At 45.8% G+C, this 23,963-nt stretch overlaps 2 protein-coding genes across 6 annotated transcripts in view; one reads left to right on the forward strand and one right to left on the reverse strand.

Moving 5' to 3' along the window:
- The window catches only part of ccdc146 (coiled-coil domain containing 146), a 161,697-nt gene extending 143,782 nt beyond the window's left edge, over positions 1-17,915 (reverse strand). For 2 of the 3 annotated variants that reach the window (XM_086010422.1, XM_086010420.1), the window contains exon 1: positions 17,805-17,915. The gene's annotated coding sequence lies outside the window, so the exon portion shown is untranslated. Of the gene's footprint in view, positions 1-17,752 lie in introns of all 3 variants that reach the window. The other variant, XM_086010421.1, reaches the window with a different exon arrangement.
- Positions 17,916-18,419: 504 nt separating this feature from the next.
- fam185a (family with sequence similarity 185 member A) overlaps positions 18,420-23,963 on the forward strand; it is a 59,922-nt gene continuing 54,378 nt past the window's right edge. Inside the window, exons 1-2 of one of the 3 annotated variants that reach the window (XM_086010426.1) lie at positions 18,420-18,973; positions 22,879-22,988. In XM_086010426.1, the coding sequence (XP_085866552.1) occupies positions 18,562-18,973; positions 22,879-22,988 (522 nt within the window). In that variant the 5' untranslated portion in view covers positions 18,420-18,561. The remainder of the gene's footprint in view (positions 18,974-22,878; positions 22,989-23,963) is intronic. The other 2 variants (XM_086010425.1, XM_086010424.1) reach the window with 2 other exon arrangements.

Below are 23,963 nucleotides of genomic sequence, written 5' to 3' on the forward strand. Positions count from 1 at the left end.
GGCATCGGAAAATACGGGCCAAAGTTTTTATTGAAGTCATGGTTTGATTAGGTTATAAATTATATTCTTGTAGCTCATCATGGCTCTGATTTCATGGGCCAAAATTTGTGGTGTCTTTGCCGGCGTGTGCTCAACGTACGCCATCATAATCCTTCTGAAAGGCCCCGCAACTTTCAGAATTCCGCATGCGCGAAAACCCGGAACTTGCGATCTGTCAAGGTACGCCTTGACAGATCATACAAACCGACTGGAAAAATCACTTTCGCTGGTGCAGAGTTTTGCTATTTGCCCAATTACAGGAAACTTTGTGATATCCGGCACCGACAGGAACGAGCTGTTGCCGTCCCATCAAAACTGCCAGACAAACCAGCGCTAATGTTGAAACATACGGAGATTTTCAGCTCCGTGTGAATCAACAAACCCTGTTGCTTAGCAACAGCTTCAAAACAGTCGGCTGCAGCTTAAAAGCGTCTCTAGCTGAAGCTGTTGCTTAGCTACAGACCTTGCAGAGCCTGACTGAGAAAAAAAAAGCAACAAGAACTAAAAAAACTTATAGGAAACGGCTCCTGAATTTTGCCGGTAGATAGAGCTTTCCGGACTTTTAACCTCTGGATAAACCAAAGTTTCCTGTACTGCCCACGAAACTCTTACGGCTGGTAAAAGCAGGCGTAGGGCCTGCTTTCACCAGCTTAAGGGTTATTATAAATCTTAAATTAAAAATTTAACAATTAAAAATGATGCACAAACACTTAAAATTAGTTTATGCAAATATTGGCCCAGATTAAAATTATTTTTCAAAAAATTAAATTTTTATTGTATTTGGTGTAATGAAGGGACTTTTAAAATTGTAACATTTATATTTATTAGAGTTGTCTAAATTGTTTAATTATTTGAGGATTCCATTGCATGTCATTAGTGGATTCCGTTCGGAAATGACTGCAATGGAATCCTCCTTTCTCATTGGAGGACCTGGCCCACGTGATCCCAGGAACGCTTCCGAACCACCTGCGTCCCTGGGATCCATGGGCCTTTATGCAGGTGTGCGCCTGGAGGCCCAGAACCCGAACTCTCCGTAGCTATGGAGCCAGGAGGTAAGTTTGTAGATGTTTCACGGGTCGGAGGCATACTCCAGAGGTATGCCTCCGACCGCAAGTTCAGGGCTATTATCTTTGCTCTCATTCGATGCTTTTGAATGGCCTCACATAATTAGAGTTTGATATTGTTCTACCATACCGATGTCTGAATAAAAGGCACGTGAATTGCTTATCTGATTTGGCCAATCTAAATAGGTATTAAACTATTTAAACTAACAAGCCTATAATTCCATGCAATTTATCTGATTTGGCCAGTTCAGAATGCACTTAACAGGGGTTTTAAAAAGTCTGAAGCAAAAATAGAAAATGCCAGATACAGTATACATTGCAGGTTGATCAGCATTGAATGAGAAAGAATGATTAACAGTTTGAGTGCAACCCTTCATCATAATGAGTGTGAAGAATAACATATGAAACATCTAGGGGGGAAAAATTGAGTTGTGCCCTCTTTGGGGTGCTAACTTTTAGCGCCCCGGAAAAATTAGCGTCCCCATAGCTACTGGAAGCGTCCCGCCTCCCACTTGGGGCGCTGTGAGGGAATATCACGGCGCTATGTGCCGCAGTATTGCAGGCCTTCCTCCCCTTCTTAAAGGGGAGGGGTCTTGCGCAGTGAGACCCGGGGCCCAGCTGGGCCACTGGGGATCGGAGTGCCGGCGAAAGAACCCGGCACTCAAGAGAAATGCTGGGCTCATGGAGCGCAGCCGACACTCCGCGGGGGGTGGGTCAGGAGGCCGGGGACGGCAGTGGAGGCAGGTGCTGGCAGGCGGCCAGCAACAAAAATGGCTGCCCGGCACCTCGCCTTTAAATGGCGCCGCCCTGGCCGCAGGTAGGCCCCCTTGACCCCGTCAGACATAGCGTCCGGTGGTAAATCAGGGGGCGCTACCGAAGATTGCAGCCAGGGCACGAGCGGGGCGCTGCGCATGGAGATGACGTCATCGCTGGCGGTGCAGCACCACAGGGCGCTAACGGTTAGCACCGCCGCTAACCTCCCGCTGAATTTCACTGGAGGCGTTGGCGGCACCGTGCCCGGGCTCTAGTTGCTTTGTGCCCGGTTAGTGCCCTCTTCAGGCGCTGACGGGAGGCGCAAAACAACTGAATTTTTCCCCCCAACTTTTTTTTCCCTTTCTGATGCTGGTTAATCTTGTATAATTTCAATATTTTGTGTTTTTATTTATAAATGCAGTGAGAAATATAACAGAATGTGTTGTAATACATCAATTTAAATGCATTGGAGTTGCTAAATTATTGTATAATTATTGAAACTTCTAAAAGGGTCTGACATTATCTACAATCTATATTTTTCAAGTGAAATACTCTCAAATTCGGTGCTCTAGTTAATACAGAGGACTGCGACAAAATACAGGAAGACATTAATAAACTTGCAGAATGGGCGTGTAATCGGCAAATGAACTTCAACACAGATAAGTGCGAGGTAATACAGTTTGGTGGGAAGAATAAGGAGGTCACATACTCCTTGGAACCCTCTCCAGTTCAGTGAAGGTTCACGAGGTTGATTCCGGAGATGAAGGGGTTGTCTTATGAAGAAAGGTTGAGCAGGCTAGGCCTATACTCATTGGAGTTTAGAAGAATGAGAGGGGATCTTATTGAAACATATAAGATTCTGAAGGGGCTTGACAGGGTAGATGCAGAGAGGATGTTTCCCCTCGTGGGGGAATCTAGAACTAGGGGGCATAATTTCAGAATAAGGGGGCACCCATTTAAATCGGAAATGAGGAGGAATTTCTTCTCTCAGAGGGTCGTGAATCTTTGTAATTCTCTTCCCCAGAGAGCTAGGTCACTGAATATATTTAAGGTGGTGATAGACAGATTTTTGAACGATAAGGCATTCAAGGGTTATGGGGAGCGGGCAGGGAAGTGGAGTTGGGGCCAAGATCAGATCAGCCATGATCTTATTGAATGGCGGGGCAGGCTCGAGGGGCCAAATGGCCTACTCCTGCTCCTACACCTTAGGTTCTTATGTTCTTATGTAAAATAAGTGTCTAAATGGGGTAGAGGAACAGAGGGATCTGAGGATACAGATCCACAAATCACTAAAAGTAGCGATGCAGGTTAATAAGGCCATAAAAAATATTTAGTAATACTTCGCAAATATGTTTTTGATTAACGTGTTCATGTTTCAAGGTTTTTGGGTAGGAGGGAAAATATCAGTGGTTTTCCCATAGGAAGGGGAAAAAAATCCCAAAACAAATAAACCAGCTAAGAATAAAATCAATAGGGTCAGACCCTAATCATCCTTATATTTCACTACATTACAACAGTTCAAAAAGTACTTAATCGGCTATAAAGCACTTTGGGATGTCCTAAGGTCGTGAAAGGCGCTACATATATGCAAGTTCTTTCTTTCTTTCTTATATCCTCCTAGTGGCTGACTACAGTGCTTATATGAGCTGTGGCCTAACTAATATAGCAAAGGCATCCAAATAGTGCCTGGAAGGATTCAGTGGCAAAGAAACTGTCTGCTTGCTGAGATGACTAAAAATTGCAGCAAAAATCCAAGCAGTATCTGCATCAGTGATACATACCTTAGTGGTGCGCATATCACCACCTAGGCAGCAGCAGGTTTGCGAAAAATGGGTCAGAGGGGTTAGCCACACCACTTAAATGCTGTGGTGTTGGCTCTCTGCAGGCCTTTGGTAACATAGAACTTCTCCAGTTTTCACCGGAAAACATTTAATTCATTTTATTCTCATGATTCTTACTAGGTTTTTAAAACAAAAACGAAACATGTTTCCAGGAAATTTAAAAATAAACTATAAATGAAAATTTTAATCATAAGTAATGGCTTAGGTTGTTCTTGTTACCCATTCCACAAAGAACATCTCAATCCGAATAGGGGCAAAAACTATATTATATATTAAAATGTATTGAAAACTTGAATGTCAGGCTGTCTATGCAAAATCCATTAATAAAAATGTCAATGTTTATTTGCAGTACCTGTTGTGTCTGTAGGTAGCACTGTAATTGGCATTTACAGTGCTAAATGCTTGGTACAGTAACATTAAGTGCAAAGCACATCAGTGATGCTGTGCTTTGCCTGTGAGAGTCAGCATGCAGACCCAGTACAAAGACACTGGGTAGCAGCACATATGTGAGCAGTTCTCACACTATCACAATTTGTGGATGAAAAGTAAGTGTTGCCTTGAACTGAAAAATAGTTGAAAAAAAACCTAAAAGTATATATTTTTTAAGTGAAGTTAGTACTCGCTTTTGCCCGAAACTGAAATCAGCTTGACCCGGCTGCGAGGCCTGATCCACAGGCTTGAATTCCCCCCTCAAATCGAATTTCATGTCCCGATGGCCAACCAATGATCCACAACAATTTTCTACAATTCTTCTGAATATGAAACTTTCTTATCAACTTTCACAATCTACTTTCATCAACAAAAATTAATTTTTTTAAACTGCAATGTATGCCAAATCTAAAGAAACATATACAATAAAAATGTTTAATATTACAGAAAGTTTTTGGATTAAACTGACAAAAGTTGGCGCTGAAAGTCTACTACAGTCCTGCATTACAACAGTAAACATTTTAAAAGTACTTTATTGGCTCTAAAGCGCTTTGGGACGTCCTGAGGTTGTGAGAGAATCTATAGAAATGCAAGACTTTCTATCTTTCTTTCTTTCATTCAGTCTTTAAAGGATTAAACCTCTATGGTTGAGAGTTGCTAAAAGTACTGCATGGTTTGACCAACGCCTTGTCTTTGGAATATTGGGTCCAATAATGTGGTCTCTCTGTACCAGGGCCATCTGCTCCTTGGGTGTTGTGCGTGCTTGTAGCATATTGCACTGACTTCTTGCAATAAAACACCCCATTAACTTAAATACATTCCCAACATACAGCTCATTGAGTGCTGGGAGCACACAGAGATCAGGGCGGGGAATTATCTGCCACTAGCAGTTCTTTAAATTAAAACTTGCTCTAACTAAAAAAAAGCACAAACTGTTAAAATAAAAAGGGATGTGTTCTTTCTATATAGTACCAGTAGCTATTAGAGAAATATTCGCAGGGAAACAGGAACAGATCAGATGGGGTGTAGCTTTAAGAAGCTCTCATTCAGTTCATTTCTTGCAAAACAGTAAAAAAGCGGTTGTCTTCTTTGGAACAGAGGAGGCTGAGGGGAGACTTAATTGAGGTGTATAGAATTATGAGGGGCCTAGATAGAGTGGACAGGAAGCACCTATTTCACTTAGCAGAGAGGTTAATAACCAGGGGGCATAGTTTTAAAGTAATTGGTAGAAGGATTAGAGGGGAGTTGAGGAGAACTTCACCCAGAGGGTGATGGGCGCCTGGGACTCACTGCCTGAAAGGATGGTAGAGCCAAAAACCCTCATCGCATTTAAAAAGTAGTTGGATACGCACTTGAAGTGTTGTAATCTACAAGGCTTCGGACCAAAAAGCTGGAAAGTGGGATTAGGCTGGACAGTTCTTTTCCGGCTGGCATAGACACGATGGGCTGAATGGCCCCCTTCTGTGTCGTAAATTTCTATGATTCTATAAAAGGTTAACAGTGAAAGAACGTCGAAGCATTGAAACAGGTGAAAACTGAGCAACTACGGGTTGCAAGTCATCCCACTTAAGATGAAGGACCAAACATATGGGAAGTGGCATGCCATGCTGTGCCATTTCATAAGGGCGCCAAGTCTCTGGAGTGCTGTTTCGGCACATTGAAAAGAAAGAAAGACTTCCTCAGGACGTTCACAAACAACAATGTGATAATGACCAGATAATCTGTTTTAGTGATGATGGTTGAGTAAATATTGGCCAGGACACCAGGTAGAACGGCCCTGTTCTTCTGCAGTATAGTCCCACTGTGGGGGCATCCACTTATCTAAGTAAACATTGGGGTCTTAATCAGCATCGTGTATGATGACATTCTCACATTCCCTGTGCACCAGCTGCTTAGCAGGCCTAAGCACCACATAATGTCAGATGCTAGCACCTGGTGCACCAACACAATGGTTGCTGAACTTTGCATCATCAGCCCCATTGCTTACATAAATGCAGAAGTCATTTATTACCCTAAGCACTTACTGCCACCTGGTGGTATTTTAATGAAGTGCAGTATTATAATTTACATTTAATTCCATTATTGGTATTATTATATCACTCACGGATACTTGCTGGTAAAATATTCAAGATGGTGCACAATGGAAGTTTTCCACAATGGTGGAGAGATGCACGATGAAGCTGGGGTAAATGAGGGGTTAATAATGGTTAAATGGGCAATGGAGCGGGGGATCTGGACGTGGAGGGCTGGATTTTACCAACCTCAGCGGGTCTGTGGCTTGCCACGCCCGTGGTGGGTCCCGGCCACACAGCTGTGTCGATCCCGGCCTCCGAAATGATTTTACCCTGGTGGGGTTTGTTAAGCCCGCCCTGCGAGGTTCCCAACCACTTAAAAGGAAGCAGGTCTGATGATGTCATCTAATGACGCGTCATCAGCCGGTTTCCTTAAAAGGGCCATGGCCACATTCATTTTGACAGTTGTGCTGTCAGTGTTCTACAGCATTGAGGTGCTGCAAACACTGACAAACACTGCACAAAGGTGCACGGCTGCACCCAGGCTTTCCAATGACTGCCTCCATATGCTTATGGAGGGACTCACAGCACGCTAGGAGGTTCTCTTCCCTTCCAATGGGCGGAAGGGACCTCCCTAGGACACCAACGCAGCCTGGTCGCACATTGCACAGGAGGGCACAAGCAGGGATATGGTCAGGAGGACCAGGCTGCAGTGGCACAAACCTTTCAATGATCTCAATCGATCACGAAACGTTACTGCAAAGCCACACTCAACCTCATCCTGCTGTGCCACTCATCACATCCCCATCACTCTGCCTTCCCTACCCTACTCCTGCACATCCTTACTCACACCAACTGACCTTGCACCTCCACCCATCCCTCTCTATATTATCACTTCCCCATCTCACTATCGACCCCTCATGCTCACCCTCATCCTTGTCCAATCATACCAACTAACAACACACAAGGGTAGGCACTGTTCATGTTAAGTTTCTGTTAATGTGTTGTCAAACATTGAAACCTTTATTTTCAACACTTTGCCTTCTTGGACAGATTTGTGTGCACCTTTGGAAGTGGCTTAGTGAGTTCCAGTGAATGGTGAGACATAACGTTCCCCCCCAAACGGTGATGAGTGTGAAGGGAATGGCTTGGACATTGTAGGGATGCTTTGTGGTGCTGGTGTGGGGTGGTGCCAACCTGGCGCATCATGTAGCAGCCAGGGTGTACAGCGTCAAGTGAAGTAAATATGGCCATGGTGAGGCCATCGCTGGCAGCAATGTGGTCAGGTGCTGATGCCGTGTGTCCTGTCAGGTGATTGCGGAGAAGGTTGGTGTTGTTGTTGCTGCTGCTGGTGTGCCTGGTGATGCTGGTGTGCCTAGTGATGTTGGTGTTGGGGCTGATCGTGGTAGGATTCTGAGGACCAAGGAGAGATTTTTTCAAGGGTACCGATGCTGCTGGAATAGATGGCATGTGAAGTAGAGATGACAGAAGCGATCTGTCAATGGTGAGAGAGGTTGCTCCAAGGAGGTGACAGTGGATAGAGAGTTTACGCCAAACACTTCCAAACTGCATACAGCTCAAAAGTGTCTTCCAAATCCTGAAGACTCCAGCTTCTGACATTGGAAAGTGAACAGCTGTGAAATGGTAGCTTTTAGAGTCATAGGGGGGAAAAATTCAGTATCGCCTCGTTTGGGGCGCCATTATCGGCTGTGCGCAAAGTTTAGCGCCTGGCGCTAATTATCGCCTCCGACAGCAAACTTGGCTTTTTTCACCCCTGGAGGTGATTGGAGTGCTAAATCAGGCGCTTCACATCTGTCTTAAGGCACAAAGGCCAAGGAGCGAGGCGCTACCTCAGAGCGCTGGTGAAGCTCATGTGATGTCAGTCAGCAATGGAACACAGACACACTGGCACCGGCCAATTCTTAAAGGGGAGTTCTGATGAATGGTCATCGACCTGAAACGTTAAATCTGTTTCTCTCTTCACAGATGCTGCTTGACCTGCTGAGTTTCTCCAGCATTTTCTGTTTTTATCTTAAAGGGGAGGGTTGATCTTGGTCTCCATCCACATCCTGCTCATTGCAGCCTTGAATCTCAGCCTGGAGAGACCTGTACATCAAATCTGCTGGAAAGAACAATGGAGAGACCCAGGGAAAGAGCTCAGAGTGCAGCCCCCACAGTCTCTTCTAAATCGATACAAGGGCAAATCAAGATGAACCTGCCAAGTGCTGCTCAGTATGCAAAACTCCTTCACACAGTATTGAATCTCTCCAGAAGTCTCTCTCTCTCTCAGAATGCGTGGTGCAAAAATGTCACCAACAAAAAAAGGCAGGAAGCGGTCGCCTTTAAATAGCGCTCCCCCAGTCCCTTCCCGACTGCAAAACGCTCCCCTCAACCGGTCGTTGCTAGCGGCAGGTGGTAAGGCAGGGGGCGCCACTCAATTTCCAGTCCGGGGCGCTACCAGGGCATTGCGCACTCGACTGACATCTCGATCTGCCGGCGCAGGAGATTGTGGCGGCAGTGTTTAGCGCCGCCGCAAAATGTCTAGTTAATTTCGCAAGCAGCGCAAACATCGCTGCGCCCGGGCGCTAGTTGGTTTGCGCCCCACTTAGCGCCCTCTTAAGGCACGAACGGGAGGTGCAAACAACTGAATTTTTCCCCCATAGAGTTATACAGTACAGAAAGAGGCCCTTCGGCCCATCGTGTCTGTGCCGGCCATCAAGCCCTGTCTATTCTAATCCCATTTTCCAGCACTTGGTCCGTAGCCTGCTATGGCATTTCAAGTGCTCATCTAAAAGCTTCTTGAATGTTGTGAGGGTTCCTGCCTCTACCACCCTTTCAGGCAGTGAGTTCCAGATTCCAACCACCCTCTGGGTGAAAAAGCTTTTCCTCAAATCCCCTCTAAACCTCCTGCTCCTTACCTTGAAACTATGCCTCCTGTTTATTAACCCCACTACTAAGGGGAAAAGTTCCTTTCTATCTACCCTATCTATGCCCCTCATAATTTTGTACACCTCAATCAGGTCCCCCCTCAGCCTTCTCTGCTCTAAGGAAAACAATTCCAGTCTGTCCAGTCTCTCTTCATAGCTGAAGCGCTCCAGCCCAGGTAACATCCTGGTGAATCTCCTCTGCACCATCTCCAATGCAATCACATCCTTCCTATAGTGTGGCGAGCAGAACTGCACACAGTATTCCAGCTGTGGCCTAACCAGCGTTTTGTACAGCTCCATCATAACCTCCCTGCTCTTATATTCTATGCCTCGGCTAATGAAGGCAGGTATCCCATATGCCTTCTTAACCACCTTATCTACCTGTCCTGCTGCCTTCAGGGATCTATGTACATGCACACCAAGGTCCCTCTGATCCTCTGTCCTTCCTAAGGTCCTACCATTCATTGTGTATTCCCTTGCCTTGTTAGTCCTCCCAAAATGCATCACCTCACACTTTTCAGGGTTAAATTCCATTTGCCACTGTTCTGCCCATCTGACCAACCCATCTATATTGTCCTGTAGCCTGAGGCTTCCCTCCTCGCTATTTACCACTCCACCAATTTTCGTGTCATCTGCGAACTTACTGATCATACCACTTTTGCAGCTGTCACCTATTCACAGCAATGGAGAGTCATTGAGAACCCGACACACTGTCGTGATCCCCGAGCGACGGGAACCTCTTGGAAAAGTTGGAAAAATGGTAAGTACCTGGTAAAATTCTTTTTAAATACCTTTAAACTACCTCTTAATGATGTTAATTGGCTGGCCCGCTGCTTGGTGTCGGGTCTGTGAAGACAGACCCGGCACTTTGGAAACTTACAAGGAGGCGGGTTCAGAGCGGGAAACCGCCCCGCTGTCAATCTTTTAGATTTTGACAGCAGACCCGCCTCCGAAGCTGCACTCTGAGCGGCGGCAGAATTCCAGCCGGAGAGTGTGGGGTGGGGGTTGGAGATATGGCAAGCATAGAATGGGGGATTGGGAGATTCGGATATTGGGGTTCAGGGACTGGGAGATGAAGAGGTTTTGGCAATAACTTTTGGAAATAAATAAAATTAAAATGTATGTTGTCATTCAGATAAATTTGGAGCCAGGTCAAACAGTTATGCGACCCTGGAGAGTCAGAAAGTGCCAGTGGTGAAGTGAAACGGGTGGTGTCGTGACAGGGTGATGAGGGGAGTGGATAGGGCTTGGTGGTGTGTTCGTGGCATGCAGATTAAAGAAGGAAGATTTACATTGAAACAAAGAAAGGGGGTGAACAGGAGTGTGGTTAATGTATCAGTGGGGAGGTATTAAAAATTGTGAAAAAAAAGAGATTACAGTATAAAGGAAGCAGCAGTGTGGTACCAGAGATCAATGTTGCTGCTGGCAAGGTAGTGGAATCTGAATGATAGCCATACAGTGAGCACAGATATTGTACAGGTCGGAGTTTCAGTTAGAGTTGGCTTTAAATTTCAAAGGTGAATGGGTGAGGATGAAAAGGGTGCTGGGAATAAGAACATAAGAAATAAGAGCAGGAGTCGGCCATACGGCCCCTCGAGCCTGCTCCGCCATTCAATAAGATCATGGCTGATCATCGACCTCAACTCCACTTTCCCGCCCGATCTCCATATCCCTTGATTCCCCGAGAGTCCAAAAATCTATCGATCTCAGCCTTGAATATACTCAAAGACTCAGCATTCACAGCCCTCTGGGGCAGAGAATTCCAAAGATTCACAACCCTCTGAGTGAAGAAATTCCTCCTCAACTCAGTCTAAAATGGCCTACCCCTTATCCTGAGACTATGCCCCCTAGTTCTAGACACTCCAACCAGGGGAAACAACCTCTCAGCATCTACCCTGTCAATCCCCTTCAAAATCTTGTATGTTTCAATGAGATCACCTCTCATTCTTCTAAACTCCAGAGAGTATAGGCCCATTCTACACAATCTCTCATCATAGGACAGCCCTCAGCCCAGGAATCAATCTAGTGAACCTTCGTTGCACCGCCTCCAAGGCAAGTATATCTTTCCTTAGATAAGGAGACCAAAACTGTGCACAGTACCCCAGGTGTGGTCTCACCAAGGCCCTGTACAATTGTAGCAAGACGTCCTTACTCTCATACTCCAACTCCCTTGCAATAAAGGCCAACATGCCATTTGCCTTCCTTATTGCTTGCTGTACCTGCATGCTAGCTTTCTGTGTTTCTTGCACAAGGACACCCAAATCTCTCTGAACACCAACATTTGAAAGTTTCTCACCATTTAAAAAATATTCTGTTTTTCTATTCTTCCTACCAAAGTGAATAACCTCACATTTCCCTACATTATACTCCATCTGCCACCTTACTGCCCACTCACTCAGTCTATCTATATCCCTTTGCAGACTCGGTGTCCTCCTCACAGCTTACTATCCCACCTAGCTTTGTATCGTCAGCAAACTTGGATACATTACACTTGGTCCCTTCATCTAGGTCATTAATATAGATTGTAAATAGCTGAGGCCCCAACACTGATCCTTGCGGCACCCCACTAGTTACAGCCTGCCAACCTGAAAAAGATCAGTTTATCCCTACTCTCTGCTTTCTGTCTGTTAACCAATCCTCTATCCATGCTACTATATTACCCCCAACCCCACGAGCCCTAATCTTGTGTAATAATCTTTTATGTGGCACCTTATCGAAAGCCTTTTGGAAATCCAAATATACTACATCCACTGGTTACCCTTTATCTACCCTGCTAGTTACATCCTCAAAAAACTCTAATAAATTTGTCAAACACGATTTCCCTTTCATAAAACCACGTTGACTGCCTAATCATGTTATAATTTTCTAAGTGACTTGATACCACTTCCTTAACAATGGATTCCAGCATTTTCCCGATGACTGATATCAGGCTAACTGGCCTGTAGTTCCCTGTTTTCTCTCTCCCTCCTTTCTTGAATAGCGGTGTTACATTTGCAACCTTCCAATCTGCTGGGACCATTCTAGAATGTAGGGAATTTTGGAAGATCAAAACCAATGCATCCACTATCTCTTCAGCCACCTCTTTTAGAACCCTAGGATGTAGGCCGTCAGGTCCAGGGGATTTGTCAGCTTTTAGTCCCATTAGTTTCTCTAGTACTTTTTCTCTACTTATATTAATTACCTCACCCTCATTAGACCCTTGGTTTCCCACCATTTTTGGTATGCTTTTTGTGTCTTCTACTGTGAAGACAGATACAAAATATTTGTTTAACGTTTCTGCCATTTCCTTATTCCCCGTAATAATTTCTCTTGTCTCAGCCTCTAAGGGACCAGCGTTTACTTTTGCTGCTCTTTTCCTTTTTACATACTTATAAAAGCAGATTGTAAGAGTTTCTACATTTCTTGCTAGTTTTCTCTCATATTCTATTTTTTCCCTTTTTATCAATTTTTTGGTCAACCTTTGCTGGTTTCTGAAACTCTCCCAATCCTCAGGCTTACTATTATTCTTTTTTTTTTTTTTTTTCACAGAAACCACACAGTGCAGATAGAGGCCATTTCGGCCCATCGAGCCTGCACCAACACATATCCCACCCTATCCCCGTAACCCCACGTATTTAATCCCCCCAACACTAAGGGTCAATTTATCATAGCCAATCAACCTAACCCGCACATCTTTGGACTGTGGGAGGAAACCGGAGCACCCGGAGTAAACCCACGCAAACACGGGGAGAATGTGCAAACTCCACACAGACAGTCGCCCGAGGCTGGATTCGAACCCGGGTCCCTGGCGCTGTGAGGCAACAGTGCTAACCACTATGCCACCGTGCTGCATTATAAGCTTCTTCTTTCAATGTAATGCTATCCTTAACTTCTTTAGTTAGCCACGGTTGGATCACTTTTCCCGTGGAGTTTGTTTCTCAATGGAATGTATTTTTGTTGAGAATTATGAAATATTTCTTTAAATGCTAGCCACTGCTTATCTACTGCCATACCTTTTAATCTATTTTTCCAATCTATCATAGCCAACTTGTCCCTCTTACCCATGTAATTGGCTTTATTTAAGTTTAAGACTCTAGTTTCGGACTTAGGCAAGTCACTCTCAAAATTAATGTGAAATTCTATCATATTATGATCACTCTGCCCCAGAGGATCCTTTACTATGAGATTGCTAATTAACCCTGTCTCATTACACAATACAAGATCTAAAATAGCCTGCTCCCTGGTTGGTTCCATGACATATTGTTCTGGGAAACTGTCCCGAATGCATTCCATGAACTCGTCCTCCGGACTACCTTTGCCAATTTGATTTGTCCAGTTTATATGAAGATTAAGTCCCCCAAGATTATTGCATTACCTTATTGCAAACTCCTACTATTTCTTGATTAATATTCTGTCCAACGGTATAGCTACTGTTAGGGGCCTATATACTACTCCTACCAGTGTTTTCTGATTCTACTTCCTGATCTTCCAAGCCGAGATGCTTTCTCGCTACTGTCCTTATGTCATCCTTTATTATCAGGGCTACTCCCCCTCCTTTACCATTCTGCCTGTCTTTTTGAAACGTCAAGTACCCTGGAATATTTAGTTCCCAACCTTGGTCACCTTGCAACCACATCTCTGTAATGGCTATTAAATCAAACCCATTTATCTCTATTTGTGCCCCCTCTTCAGCAATACTTGTAACAGCTGTTTGCCTTGACCGTTCTCTTTAGATTTCTAAATTTCCCCTCACCTGACCCCCCCTTTTTTTTAGTTTAAATCCCGATCTACAGCCCTAGTTATTCGATTTGCCAGGACGCTGGTCCCAGCCCGGTTTAATTGGAGCCTGTCCCGCTGGAACAGCTCCCTCTTTCCCCAGTACTAGTGCCAGTGCCCCATGAATTGAAACCCATTTTTCACACACCACTCTTTGAGCCATGCATTTAACTCCCTGATCTGCTTGACGCTATGTCAATTTGCACGTGGCTCAGGTAGTAATCCAGAGATTAGTACCCTTGTGGTTCTGCTTATTAATTTAGACCCTAGCTCCTCAAACTCCCTCAGCAGAACCTCATCCTTTCATCCTTTAGAAGACCGATCTGGAGACAAGAAGGAGAATAAACATAGTTAACTAGAACCAGAGAATGAGGTGTTGGCTCCAGTCATCTCTATCATTATTAATGATGGTAAAGATGAAAGTATGGGGGAGGGGCAGCATAGGTATGGGAAATGTGGGACAGGCATCCTGGAGTGTCAGTGGTATTCTAGGGCCTGATAGGGGAGACTGGGAGTCTGAGGGCTTGGGTGATGGGGCAAGTTTTGAGATTTGGAAGTAACAGAGAGGGTCTTACAATGTGGGAGTATTGAGAAGCAAAGTCTCTGGTTCTGGCATCAAGGAGAAGGGGTTGTAGGATATGGGAGTAGGAATGATGGTTCTGAGGTGAGGGAACATTGGGGAAACAGATTGAAGGGTTCAAAAAGGATGGTGAGGGATCCAAGTGAATTGTAGGCAGGATTTGGAAGTACTGTAATGGATAAGGCCATAATTCTGCATTTATTATGGGGCCGGAGTCTTTGGCAGTATTGGGGACAGGATCTGTCAGTATTTGGAGGGCAAGGATTGGTCAGTATTTGGAGGGCAAGGATCTGTCAGTATTTGGATGGCAAGGATTGGTCAGTATTGGAGGGCAAGGATAGGTCAGTATTTGGAAGGCACGGGTTGGTCAGTATTTGGAGGGCAAGGATTGGTCAGTATTTGGAGGGCAAGGGTTGGTCAGTATTTGGAGGGCAAGGATTGGTCAGTATTTGGAGGGCAAGGATTGGTCAGTATTTGGAGGGCAAGCCCTGGCAGGCCAATTTGTTAAAAGTAAATCATGTTGAACCAACTTGATCCGAGTTTTTTTGATGAGGTAACAGAGAGGGTTGATGAGGGTAATGCGGTTGACGTAGTGTACATGGATTTCCAAAAGGCGTTCGACAAAGTGCCACAATAGGCTTGCCAGCAAAGTTGAAGCCCATGGAATAAAAGGTACAGTGGCAGCATGGATACGACATTGGCTAAGTGACAGAAAACAGGGAATAGTGGTGAACGGTTGTTTTTTGGACTGAGGAAAGTATACAGTGGTGTTTTCCCAGGGTTCGGTACTAGATCCTTGGCCTTTATTGCAAAGGGAATGGAGTATAAAAGTAGGGAAGTCCTGTTACAACTGTACAGGGCGTTGGTGAGACCACACCTGGAGTACTGCGTACAGTTTTGGTCTCCTTATTTAAGGAAGGATATACTTGCATTGGAGGCAGTTCAGAGAAGGTTCACGAGGTTGATTCCGGAGATGAAGGGGTTGTCTTATGAAGAAAGGTTAAGCAGGTTGGGCCTATAGTCATTGGAGTTTAGAAGAATGAGAGGGAATCTTATTGAAACATATAAGATTCTTAAGGGGCAGAGATGATGTTTCCCCTCGTGGGGGAATCTAGAACTAGGAGGCATAATTTTAGAATAAGGAGGCACCCATTTAAAATGGAAATGAGGGAGGAATTTCTTCTCTGAGGGTCGTGAATCTTTGGAATTCTCTTTTCCAGAGAGCTGTGGAGGCTGGGTCATTGAATATATTTAAGGTGGAGATAGACAGATTTTTGAATGGTAAGGGAGGCAAGGGTTATGGGGAGCGGGCAGGGAAGTGGAATTGAGGCCAAGATCAGATCAGCCATGATCTTATTGAATGGTGGAGCAGGCTCGAGGAGCCAAATGACCTACTCCTGCTCCTAATTCTTATGTTCTTATGTTCTTAACTCTGCCTGGAGGAGCTGGGCAATTTTGCATCCAAGGCATGGACCCCCACTTCTTGTTACAATTCACACCGAGCTGCCTCATTGTCATATGACACCAGTCAGCCGTTCTCTAACTGGAAGAAAACCAGTTTTCAGCAGTGTAATTTCCTGGTCCACCCCCCATGGTTATTTCTTAAATTTAAAAATGACACGTCTAGTAAACAACGGCGATGTTAATAGCGGTTTCTAACCCTACCACCCTAATCTTGACCCCAAACCCTAATCCCAATCACTAACCCGAACGCCCTAATCCTAACCCGAACCACTAACCCTAACCACAACTTCTAATGCCAACCAGTAACCCATAACTCTAGTCCTAATATCCGCTGGCCCAATCCTAGATGCTCAATCCCTCAAAACTGCATTGGTTATAACCTCAACACAATTTTCTAGTTAGTTTCTTATCTTGTAAACCTGAGCCTCTTACATAAATTAACACGTGCAGACATTTGATAATATACAAACCCCAGGATAGCTAGGGACAATGAGTAAAAGCGGACAACAGTCAAGAGATATAGGGGGCAAAATTCGGTTGCTTTGCGCCTCCCGTTAGTGCCCTAAGAGGGCGCTAATGGGGCACAAAGCAACTAGCGCCCGGGCGCAGCACCACTGCTGGCTCCCGCAAAATTCAGCAGGAGGTTAGCAGCAGCGGTAACTGGTAAGCGCCCCATGGTGCTGCACCTCTGATGATGACGTCATCGCCGTGCGCAGTGCCCTGCTCGCACCCCAGCTGCGAACTTCGGTAGCGCCCCGACTTACCACCGGACGCTACGTCCGACTGGGTCAGGGGGGCATACGTGCGGCAGGGACAGCGATAATTAAAGGGGAGGTGCCGGGAAGCCATTTCTGTTGCTGGCCGCCTGCCAGCGCTTGTCCCCTCTGCCATCCCCGGCCTCCTCTTCACCCCCCCCTGTGGGGTGCCAGCCGCACTCCTCTTGAGTGCTGGGCCCCGGGTCGCGCTGCACTAGGCCCCCCTCCCCTTTAATAAGGGGAGGGAGGCCTGCAGTACCGTGGCGAGACGGCACGTTGCACCGCGATATTCCCTGGTAGTGCCCCAAGAGGGATGGGGGAGTGCTTACAGTAGCGCCTCTCCTCCCTCTTGGGGCGCTACCAGTGAATTTTGGGCATGGTGCGCTAATGTTTAGCACCCCGGTGAAGTTAGCGCCCCAAAGGGGGAGAGTCTGAATTTTTGCCACCTAGTTTTCACTTATCCTACTTGCAGTGAATGGGATGGACAACAACTTGCATTTAGATAGCGCCTTTCACATGGTAAAATGTCCCAAGGTGCTTCACAGACAATCAGACAAAAAAATTGCCACTGAGCCAAAGAAGGAGACATTAGGGCAGGTGACCAGATGCTTGGTCAAGCAAGTAGGTTTTAAGCGCAGCCTTAAAGGAGGAGGTGGAGCGGCGGAAGGAATTCCAGAGTTTAGGGCATAGAGGGCTGAAGGCACGGCCGCCAATGGTGGGGTGAAGGGAGTGGGGGAAGCACAAGAGGCCAGAATTGGAGGAACGCAGATATCCAAGAGGGTTTGTAGGCACAGACACGATGGGCCTCCTGATCCCGTTAAGCTGCACGGCCGCAGTCCCGCGCAGGCCGCACACCGGCTTTTAAATGGAAAAACCACGCATGTGCGGAAATTTGAATGGGCCGAGCACCCAAAAATAAATTAAGAGGGAACATCGGTTGTAGGGCTGGAGGAGGTTACAGAGATAGGATGGGGCGATGCGATGGTGGGTTTTCAAAGCAAGGATGAGTATTTTAAAATCCAGGCGTCGCCGGCAGGGGAGCCAATGTAGGTGACGGGTGAAGGGGACTTGGTGCGAGTTAGGAGGCAGCAGCAGAGATTTGCTGGCACTGTAAACATGTAATGAGGGCCTACTGTCGCTTGTTATTCGCCTTCGACATTTCCAGCCCTGGCCCTTCAGGTGTACCTCAGGAGCCGCGTTGCCTCAGGCGAGGGCGGTCGGTGTCTCGATCCACAATCTCTCCCAGTTTGCATCCAGCAATCGCCATTACCATGGCAACACCTCTCTTTATCCCTGCCCATCCATTGGTTAATAAGAGGTGACTTTGGACCAATAGCAAGCCACTAGAATAAACAACCCCTCCTGGAGACATGGCCAACAATAACGATTCCATCGAGTATAAAACCGCCCCTCATGTGCACTTTTAAAGACGAATTAATTTTACATGAATACATATTTTACATATATATATGTAAGCATTAACCTCTCTCCAACTATCCCTTATACTATTAAAACAGAACATTCTGAGGTGGGTCAGTATTTTGAAAAATAAAACATTTCGGTGTAGACCCTTCCACAGAATTTTACACTGCTAAAAAGTTGATTAAAAAAAAAATCAAGTTTATTTTCCATAGATTGGCTTGAATTATGTGGGGGTTTAGTCGTCTATCAGCGCCTTCACTGCTCAGTGTCATGGTTGGCCAGCTGCGAGGGCGTGCACTGCATTGTGGGATTTGTCGTCTGCAGTCGGGTCACTAACCCGCGGAACGCGGTGAGAGCGCCAGTGCGCAGACTCCAACTCCCAGCAGCCCCCTCTCTCCCTGTCCTCGACGACGACAACAACAACAACAACAGCAGTTTGACAGACGACAGGGGAGAGCGAGGACGAGGGAAGGCGGATGATTTGGGCCGTAGATTATTCCTCTTTTCCTCGGGCTGCAGCATGACTTCCTTGGTTGTGTTTTGCAGCAGGGCCTGTCGAGTGGTTTTACTGCCGGAGAGCGGCGGGACGAGCAGCCGGTGTTTTCTGCATTTGACGCCCAGGAGGTCGGTGTCCGCCACTCGACGCCTGGGCTCCAAGCCGAAGGGCAGCACGCTGAGACGCTGGACCCTGCTGGTCGATCCTTTCGGCTCTTTAAAGGTTCGCCTGCCCTGCGACGTGACGGTGAAACCGCTCGACCCGCACGGCTATCCTGCGGCTGACCGCGCTTTCGTGGAGGTCAGTTCCCCCAACCGAGGGGAGAACTTGGACGATGTTCTGGTCAAATATGACAAGGCTCTCAAACAGATGGTAGTGAGTTCAGAGAACGTTAGCAGCGATACTCGCATTGATCTGGTAACTCCACTGAAGTTTGGTGAGTAATTATCTGCATTTTGTGAAACTATCTGAACTGCACTGATTTTTTTTTGAAGGGGGGAGTCGAATCTTTTCAGTAAAATTCTGTTTTGTTTTCTGTTTTGTAATCCAAAAGCGATTACTGCAAACATAGAAACATAGAAGATAGGAGCAGGAGTAGGCCATTCGGCCCCTCGAGCCTGTTCCGCCATTCAATGAGATCATGGCTGATCATCCAAATTCAGTACCCTGTCCCTGCTTTCTCCCCATATCCCTTGATCCCCTTAGCCTTAAGAAATATATCTAACTCCTTCTTGAATATATTTAATGAATTGGCCTCAACTGCCTTCTGTGGTAGAGACTTCCACAGGTTCACCACTCTCTGGGTGAAGAAATTCCTCCTCATCTCTGTCTTAAATGGCTTACCCCTTATCCTTAGACTGTGACCCCTGGTTCTGGACTCCCCCCGCCATCGGGAACATCCTTCCTGCATCTAGTCTGTCTAGTACTGTTAGAATTTTATAAGTTTCAATGAGATCCCCTCTCATTCTTCTAAACTCTAGCGAATATAAGCCTAATTGACCCAATCTCTCTTCATACGTCATTCCTGCCATCCCAGGTATCAGTCTGGTGAATCTTCACTGCACTCCCTCCATGGCAAGAATATCCTTCCTCAGATAAGGCAACCAAAACTGCACACAATACAGGAAAAAGTGCACTACTCTCAGATTATTGCTGTTTGTGTTGCCTCTCTTGTTTTCTTTCATAGATCTTTTAATTATTTCCATGTGTATATAAAAAAAGTGTGTTAGTTGTTTATGATTTTTTTGGAACGGTACCACAGAGAAATTTTAAGAGCTAATAAAAAACACCAGTGGAAATAAATGAAACTACTTGTATTTATATAACGCCTTTCACATCCTCAATGATGCTCAATCAGTGAAGTAGTTTTGAAGTAGCTGAAGTAGTTCTGATGAAAGGTCATCGAACTGAAATGTTGGCTGCGATATTGCCGGAGCTCAGCGGACCCGATTGGTGGCGGGTCAGCTGTGAAATATAAAATGATTGACAGCGGGTCAGGCACCCACTGTCAAAATGCGCACACCTGTATTTCCCGATGTCGGGTCTGCCTGCACTGAGCAGACCCAACAGGCAGCAGCGGGGGACCCGATTCAAATCATTAGTGGCTTGTTTACAGCCACTGAACAATGCTTTTTCCCTCAGCTTTTTAACTTTCACAGGTCTCCTACGGTTTTCCCGCTGTGCCTAGACCTTGTCAATGAAGCTGAGGCAGGAGGTCAATGCCATTGAATCAGCTGATGAGTTGACAGCTTCAAATATCAACTCAAAGCGCCCAGCTGATTCAGATATCTTCCCTTAAGCACTTGCATCTCTAAACTACATTTCCACTACAGATTCAGGATGCTGCAAGTCCTTACACAAGTCTCCATGCAGTCCGAACTCGTTACCTTTCCCACCATTGACAGAGCGCTTCTGTCATCTCTACTGCACCTGCCATCTATTCCATCAGCATGGGTGCACTTCATACTCTCTCACCTTGGTCCTCAGAATCTGACCACGATCAGCCCCAACACCAGCATCACCAGGCACATCAGCACCAACAACCACACCAACCTTCTCCGCAATCACCTGATGCTGCACAGGACAGAGGGCATTAGCACCCGACCCCATTGCTGCCCGGGACTCCAGGGATGGCCTCACCATTACTTCACTTGACGCTGCACACCCTGGCTGCCACTTGACGCTGCACACCCTGGCTGCCACATGATGCGGCAGGTTGGCACCACCCCACACCAACAACAACATCCCTGCAATGCTCAAGCTATTCCTTTCACACTCATCAGCATTGCAGGGATACCGTTATGTCTCACCATTCAATGCAACTCACTAAGCCACTTCCAAAGGTGCACACAAATCTGTCCAAGAAGGCAAAGTGTTGAAAATAAAGGTTTCAATGTTTGACAGCACATTAACAGAAACTTCACATGAACATTGCATAAAACACACAAGTGGCTACCCTTGTGTGTTGTTAGTTGGTATGATTGGACTAGGATGAGGGTGAGGGTGAGGGGTGGCTAGTGAGATGGGGAAGCGATAATGTAAATAGAGAGGGGGTGGAGGTGCAAGGTAAGTTGGTGTAAGTAAGGATGTGTAGGGGTAGGGAAGACAGAGTGATGGGGATGTGATGAGTGGCACAGCAGGATGAGGTTGAGTATGGCTATGCAGTAACGTTTTGTGATCTACTGAGGTCATTGAAAGGTTTGCGCCACTGCAGCCAGGTCCTCCTGACGACATCCCTGCTGGTGCCCTCCTGTGCAATGTGCGACCAGGCTGCATTGGTCTCCTGGGGAGGTCTCCTCCGCCCATGGGAAGGGAAGAGGACCTCCCTGCATGCTGTGACTCCCTCCATAAGCATATGGAGGGAGTCATGGGAGAGCCTGGGTGTAGCCATGCTCGTTGTGCTTGCAGTACCTCAATGCTGTATAACACTGACAGCACAAATGTCAAAGTAAATTTGCGCATGGTCCCTTTAAGGAAACCGGCTGATGAGGCGTCATAAATGATGTCATCAGACCCACTTCCTTCAATTGGCCGGGAAACCTGCTGGGTGGGCTTAACAAGACCAATTAGGGGAAAGTCATGTTGGAGACTGGGATGGAGCTAACAGCGGGTCTGAGACCTGCCACCGACCCGCCAAGGTAGGGAAAATCGTGGCCGTTATCTCTATTTCTCTTTCCACAGATGCTGCCTGACCTGCTGAGCGTTTCCAGCGTTTTCTGTTTTTATTTAAGTAGTTTTGAAGTGTAGTCACTGTTGTTATGCAGGAAATATGGCAGCCAATTTGCACACAGCAAGGTTCTAAAAACAGCAGAGATAAATGACCAGATAATCTGTTTTAGCTGCAGGATAAATATTGGCCAGGACACCTGGAGAAATCCCCTGCTCTCCTTCAAATTGTGCCATGGGATCTTTTATGTCTACCTGAACAGGCGGCTGGGGCCTCAGTTTAAAGTCTCATCTGAAAGAAAGTACCTCTGACAATTCACTACTCCCTCAATAATGCACTGAATTGTGAGCCTAGATTATGTGATCAAGTAAGTCATTCAGTATCTGTGGAGAGGACAGATAAATTAACATTTTATTGTAGACCCTTTGTCAGAACCGCTTCGCTGCTGCTGACTGACTTGCTGAGTGTTTCCAGCATTTTCTGTTTTTGTTTCAGATTTTCAGCATCTAGTGCTTTTTGTTTATATGCTCAAGTCGCTGGGGTGGGGCTTGAACCCATGACCTGACTCGGATGAAGGTTCTACTATAGGGCCAAGCTGACCCAGGTCCATTACATTTTTATGAGGAGGACGGAACATTTTGGCTCAATTTTGTTTGTTGCTTGTTAATTTGTATTTGTGTCCTCTAGTTAGGGATTCATGGTTCAAGTTAAATAGTATGCTTACATGCATGATGTTTAGGGATAGTTAAAAAGTACACCATGGTTCTCATGCAGCTTTTAATGTTGATTGTGGAATTTGAGCTTTGGTTGATTAAATTTGTCAATCATAGTGTATTTAGGCAGAACGTTCCCTCAAATTTAAATGGGTAGCTTAGAGTAGATGATACGATAAGCAGTACATTGCCTTTAAAAGGGATGGACCAAATTATCTGTACCCTTTCCTTTTTAAGCCATTCTGGGTCTCTGACAGAGAATATTTCTATTAACACTGTAGGGATCCTTATTCAAGTAGATATTACTAGTCCTGCACTATGGAAAATATTTGATCTTTTTTATAAAATGCACTATAATTACATAATGTGCCATCCATTTAGGATAAGTAAATATCTGGTTTAGTATGTTGTGACTTGGTTGACAAAAAATATTCAATGAAACTTTTATGTTTCTGTTTTCAGACCTGGACATTAGCACCTTTCATCAAGGATGTGTTAAAATTAAAAAAATGGAGTGTGATAACTGCTATGTGGAAACTGAGAAGGGGCACAGTATCCTGAATTCATTAAAGGTACAAACAATTTTTCTCAAAGAACTGTTTATTTGAGAGTTTTTTTCATTTGTCGAGCATTTTAATTTAGAAGGCAAGTAATGATGACATCGTCAACAACAACAACTTGCATTTATATAGCACCTTTTAATGTAGTAAAACGTCCCAAGGTGCTTCACAGGAGTGTTATCAAACAAAATTTGACACCGAGCCACCTAAGGAGATATTGGGCAGATGGGCGATCGCTTTTAAGGAGCGTCTTAAAGGAGGATAGAGAGGCAAAGAGGTTTAGGGAGGGAATTCCAGAGCTTGGGGCCTTCGCAGCTGAAGGTACGGCCACCAATGGTTGAGCGATTATAATCAGGGATGCGCAAGAGGCCAGAATTGGAGGAGCGCAGAGATCTCGGAGGGTTGTGGGGCTGGAGGAGATTATAGAGATAGGGAGGGGCAAGGCCATGGAGGGATTTGAAAACCAGGATGAGAATTTTAAAAACAACGTGCTGCTTAACCGGGAGCCATTGTAGGTCAGCCAGCACAGGGGTGATGGGTGAGCGGGACTTGGGGCGAGTTAGGACACAGGCAGCAGAGTTTTAGATGACCTCAAGTTTACGGAGGGTAGAAAATGGGAGGCCGGCCAGGAGTGCATTGGAATAGTCAAGTCTAGAGGTAACAAAGGCATTGATGAGTGTTTCAGCAGCAGATGAGCTGAAGCAGGGGCGGAGTTAGGTGATGTTATGGTGATAGAAATAGGCGGTCTTGGTGATTGCGTGGATATGTGGTTGGGAGCTGATCTAGCTCCTCTCGGGGTCAGATATGACACCAAGGTTGTGAACAGTCTGGTTTAGCCTCAGACAGTTGCCAGGGAGAGGGATGGAGTCGGTGGCTAGGGAACGGAGTTCATGGTGTGGACTGAAGACAATGGCTTCGGTCTTCCCAATGTTTAGTTGGAGGAAGTTTCTACTCATCCGGTACTGGATGTTGGACAAGCAGTGTGAC

The sequence above is a fragment of the Somniosus microcephalus genome, chromosome 17, assembly GCF_052327205.1.
Source record: "Somniosus microcephalus isolate GS21.2 chromosome 17, FLI_Smic_1.0, whole genome shotgun sequence".
NCBI classification, from domain to species: domain Eukaryota; kingdom Metazoa; phylum Chordata; class Chondrichthyes; order Squaliformes; family Somniosidae; genus Somniosus; species Somniosus microcephalus.